This window comes from Sinocyclocheilus rhinocerous, unplaced genomic scaffold (assembly GCF_001515625.1).
Source record: "Sinocyclocheilus rhinocerous isolate Xijiao unplaced genomic scaffold, SAMN03320098_v1.1 scaffold555, whole genome shotgun sequence".
Lineage (NCBI taxonomy): Eukaryota > Metazoa > Chordata > Actinopteri > Cypriniformes > Cyprinidae > Sinocyclocheilus > Sinocyclocheilus rhinocerous.
In genome coordinates, this window is record NW_015629527.1 from 55,196 (window position 1) to 60,529 (window position 5,334).

At 32.0% G+C, this 5,334-nt stretch overlaps 1 protein-coding gene across 1 annotated transcript in view; it reads left to right on the plus strand.

The window, feature by feature from the left end:
- The window catches only part of LOC107739190 (dual specificity protein phosphatase 10-like), a 14,121-nt gene extending 9,347 nt beyond the window's left edge, over positions 1 to 4,774 (plus strand). The window contains exons 3-4 of the mRNA XM_016551216.1: positions 2,411 to 2,779; positions 4,375 to 4,774. Of these exons, the coding sequence (XP_016406702.1) occupies positions 2,411 to 2,779; positions 4,375 to 4,640 (635 nt within the window). The 3' untranslated portion in view covers positions 4,641 to 4,774. The remainder of the gene's footprint in view (positions 1 to 2,410; positions 2,780 to 4,374) is intronic.
- The last annotated feature ends 560 nt before the right edge of the window (positions 4,775 to 5,334 follow it).

The window sequence follows — 5,334 nt, forward strand, 5'->3', positions numbered from 1 at the left end:
TACAAAATATCTTCATGGAACATGATCTTTACTTAATATCCTAATGATTTTTGGCATGAAAGCAAAATCAATCATTTTGACCCATACTTTGGCTATTGCTACAAATATACCCCAGCGACTTAAGACTGCTTTTGTGCTCCAGGGTCACATATGTGTACTCAAGTACATAAAACAAACATCATATTTTAAACTAGCCTTAAAAGCCTTAATAAAGATAAATAAATAAATATAGAAAATAAATACAGTGACATTAGTATCGTTGTTAAAGGGGTCATAGGATGCCCATTTTCCACAAGTTGATATGACTCGATTTGAAAAAAGGGAAAACATTTAACCAGATGAAAAAAAAAACACTGGGTGGATTTTTATCATTATAGGGTGGTTGACTGCCAACACACATTTCAGTTCAAACAACTTGTAAAAGTGCATGTAGCATCCTATGACCCCTTTAAGACCCATTTGGATTATGTGCTAACCCTGAGGAAAAACAGGTGGTTTCAAAAGTGCAAATGACTTCATCCCAAACATCCAAAGTTGAAAGCAATAACTTTTCAGAGAAACCAGGATTTGAGTTCTTTTCAGTGTGAGTCTTTTAGAAACAGTGTGAGTGGGTTTCTATAAATGAGCGAGCGTTGAAGGTGCTTTCCGGTGCGATTAACGAGATTCACTCAGTCCAGTGAGCTGTCTTCTTCAGCAGTTGTGAATGAGAGGCAGGTTAACAGGTGCTACAGGTTTCACATTTGACTAACTGAAGTTTAACAGACTATAACTTCACACGCTGTATTCATCTGATGTATGTTACTGGGGAAGCGCAGATGTCCAGTATGACAAGTTCAACATTTATTATAAGGGTGTTTGCTCGTCTGCTGATGCTTGTTCTTTGTCGTCGGTGTTATAGCTGTTGTTTGCTCGAGGCCTCAGGTGTTGATAGAGGTTTAACAGACTGTTCTGTACACATATGAAAGCTCATAACATCATTTGGAAAATGGAGATGATATTATATTAAAAAATAAGATGTAATTATACTAAATATAATATTATATAATGTTGTTATTTTATAGTATGTTGTAATATGTTGTAATTATTAATGTTTTAATTAATTATTGCTTTAGATAAAAGCATCTGCTAAATGCTTAAATGTAAATTATGGAGATTATATTATATTATACAACATACTAATTATAATTTATATGACCTAATATAATATATAATGTTGTTTTTTATATTATATAGCAATATTATAATGAACATTTTTAATTATGGATATTCTATTATAAAATGCAAGTTTAGATTATATTGTAAGACATAATTATACAAATTATAATTTGCAATACCTAATATAATAATATACAATGTTGTTGTTTTTTATATAGTAATATTTTAATTACTGTTTTTAAAAAATTGGACATAATTAATAACCTACCTAATACCTAATATTATAATATATAATGTATTATTATATCATAATTATTAATGTTTTAATCAATCATTGCTTTGGATAAAAGTATCCAATAAATGCTTAAATGTAAATGTGAGTTATGGAGATTTTATTCTATTATAAAATGGGAATCGAGATTATATTATCAGATATACTAATTAGAATTTATTATTAATGCCTAATATAACAATTTATTATAACATCTAGTATAATAATATATAATGTTGTATTTTATATTGTATTGTAATATTATAAATAATTTTTTTCATTCATTATGGAGATTAGGTTATATTATAAAATGGAAATGGAGATTAGATTATATAATAATATCAAACATCATTATACAAATTTATAATACCTAATATAATAATATATAATGTTGTATTATGTAGTAATAATACATTATAATTAATGATGTTATAATTAATTATATCACTAAAAATATTTTACAATTTTATTATGTATATTTATTATTATATAAATTTAAACATGTCTGGAATTTCAGTGTCATATTTTTTGCCATGTTTCTTATATGTAGTGAATTTATGACCTAATAAAGTATGTGATAAGCTCTGACTGATCTCGGGAGATAGGCTACTATTAATCATTCTGCATGCAAATAAGACAGATCTGTAACGCGATCTGGAAATTATTCAACCTGAAATGCAAATTACATGCAAATCCTTCAGTGTGACCTCAAAAACAGGACACGTCTCTTATGACGAGACAAATGAGCACGCAACAGCCTGGACTATTATCAACAGTTCATACTGTACATTAAAAATACATTACGGACAAAAAGTTTCATTAAAACATTATTATATGTGACCCTGGAGCACAAAAGCAGTCTTAAGTCGCTCACATATTAAGTGTCAAGCTTCATGCTTTATTTGTGATGTTTCAGCAACGGCTCTCTTTTGGTTGAGCTTCACTAGAGCGATCGATTGATTGTTTTTAATGAATGTTTCGCAGGAGGCCTCGCTGGTTTCCGACAGAGCCACGGTGATCTGTGCGAGCACTCTCTTCACCTGGAGGAAGGACAGGACGGCAGTACCGCGGTGGGCCTGTCAGGGGCGCTACCTCATTCCCTGCCCTCCACACCGGACATCGAGAACGCAGAGCTGACGGCCATCCTCCCCTTCCTGTTCCTGGGCAACGAACGGGACGCTCAGGACCTGCAGCTCATGCAGCGCATGGACATCGGCTTCATCCTGAACGTCACCACGCACCTGCCGCTCTACCACTACGAGCTCGGCCTGTTCAAGTACAAGCGCTTACCCGCCAGCGACAGCAACAAGCAGAACCTGCGGCAGTACTTCGAGGAGGCCTTCGAGTTCACAGGTACCACAGCAGATGATTATCAAAACTTAATTTTTGATTAGTAATATGCATTGCTAAGAACTTCATTTGGACAACTTTAAAGATGATTTTCTCAATATTTTGATTTTTTTTCACCCTCAGATTCCAGATTTTCAATTAGTTGTATCTCGGTAAATACCATACATCAGTGGAAAGCTTATTTGTGACCCTGGACCACAAAACCAGTCATAAGGGTCAATTTCTCGAAATTGAGATTTATACATCAGCGGCAGTACTTCGAGGAGGCCTTCGAGTTCATCGGTACGACAGAGAGAACCTGTCAAGAGTACTTCAGCTGCAAGATCAGGAGGAAGACAGGATGACAGTTTTGCTGAAAGAGAAACAAAAAATGTTATTTATTTATTTATTTATTATGCATGTGTATGTATGCATGTGTGTGTCACATCCATAATAAATAAATAATATATACATAGTAATAAACTATATATAGTACTATAATTATAGTAAAACAATTATATAATATAGTAGTATAGTTATAATAATGAATATATATTATGAATATAATGTGTCATAATTAGACTAATTATGAGTTATAATTAAATATTATAATTAATTAATAAATAATATACAGTTGTGGCCAAAATGATTAGGACACTAGTATTTCCAGCAGCTAAAAATGGTTTTAAGTCAGTTATTTCTGTATTTTACTGTAGTGTGTCAGTAGGAAATATCAGCTTACATTTCCAAACATTCATTTAGCCATTAATTGCCATTTTAGCCACCACTGTATATTATATATTTAACAAAAAAATATAATAATGCATATAATAAATCATACAAAATGTTATGTAAATTATTATTGTAATAATTATAATTAACTATTACAATGAACGTATATTATATATTTAACAAAAATATATAATAATGCATACAATGCATAATAAATAATACAAAATGTTATATAAATTATTATAATAATTATAATTCATAGTAAAGTAATAAATGATAATTACAATTTGTGCAATTATATGTATTGTAAATTATGAAAAAATGATTAATGATTACATGTCTACAATTCATTTATATATTTAATTATTTAATTGTATGTAATATAAGTTATATGTTAATACATAATTATAATTAAAATATTTAATATGAATAATGGTAATAATAATAATAATACAGAATAAATTATTATTGTAATAACTACTTAATGTTAAAAATATTAAATTATAATTACAATTTGTGTAGTACACTGTATAATATAATATATCAATAATCTGAAGTATAAATTATATGTAATTTCATAATTACATAATAATAATTAAAATGTTATATATTTATATATATATAATGCATAATAAATTATATAAATGACTATTGCAATATTTATAATTAATAACAATAATAATTATAGCCAAATATTTATAGTATTTTATTGATTGATTTATGCAGATATTTCTTTGAGATTCAACCTGACTGAGGGTAAAAAAAAGACATTTTTGAGAACAGGGACATCTGTGACTTGACAAATGCTTTGGTAACGGAGCGTTTTCTGAGAAATGCTGATGATCGGGACATTTGTTGCTGACGTTCTCTGTTTTTCCCGTCCACAGAAGAGGCGCACCAGGCCAGTCGGGGGCTCCTCATTCACTGCCAGGCCGGCGTGTCGCGCTCCGCCACCATCGTCATCGCCTACCTGATGAAACACACCTGGATGACCATGACAGACGCATACAAGTTCGTCAAGTCCCGGCGGCCCATCATCTCGCCCAACCTCAACTTCATGGGCCAGCTTCTAGAGTTCGAGGAAGACCTGAACAACGGCATCACTCCGCGCATACTCACACCCAAACTCACCGGCCTCGAGACCGTCGTATAGCGGCTCCTTTCCAGACGGAATATCCTTGATTTTTGTATGAGACGTGCATGAGGAAAACAGAGCGTCCCGTCGGTGTTCAGCCAAACACTGTGCTGCGGTCATGCGACGGCTCTTGGCCGCTGGTGCTGGCTAAAGCCCCCAGAAGAGGCTGGATTTCACTCGTTTCAATGTACTTACTCTATTTTTATACACCTAAGGTGGCTTCACTGTGCAATAACGTCTGTGTGGAAAGAAGCCGGGTGCGTGATGTGAACATAACGAGAGCGAGACTTTCGGTCCACCCAGTTAGTCGCGTAATTTTGTGTTTTTCTTATGTTTAGGCACTGATTTACGACATTTAAAACCAGCTTTGTACACTACCAGTCAAACATTTTTGAACAGTAAGATTTTTAATGTTTTTTAAAGAAGCCTGCATTTATTCGATCCAAAGTACAGCAAAAACAGTAAAATTTTGAAATATTTTTGCTATTTAAAATAACTGTTTTCTATTTAAATATATATTTTAAAATGTAATTTATTCCTGTGATTTCAAAGCTGAATTTTTAGCATCATTACTCCAGTCACATGATCCTTCAGAAATCATTCTGATATTCTGATTTGCTGCTCAAAAAAACTTAAAATTTATTATTATTATACAGCTGAGTAGGATTTTTTTTTTTCAGGTTTCTTTGATGAATAGAAAGTTCAAAAGAAC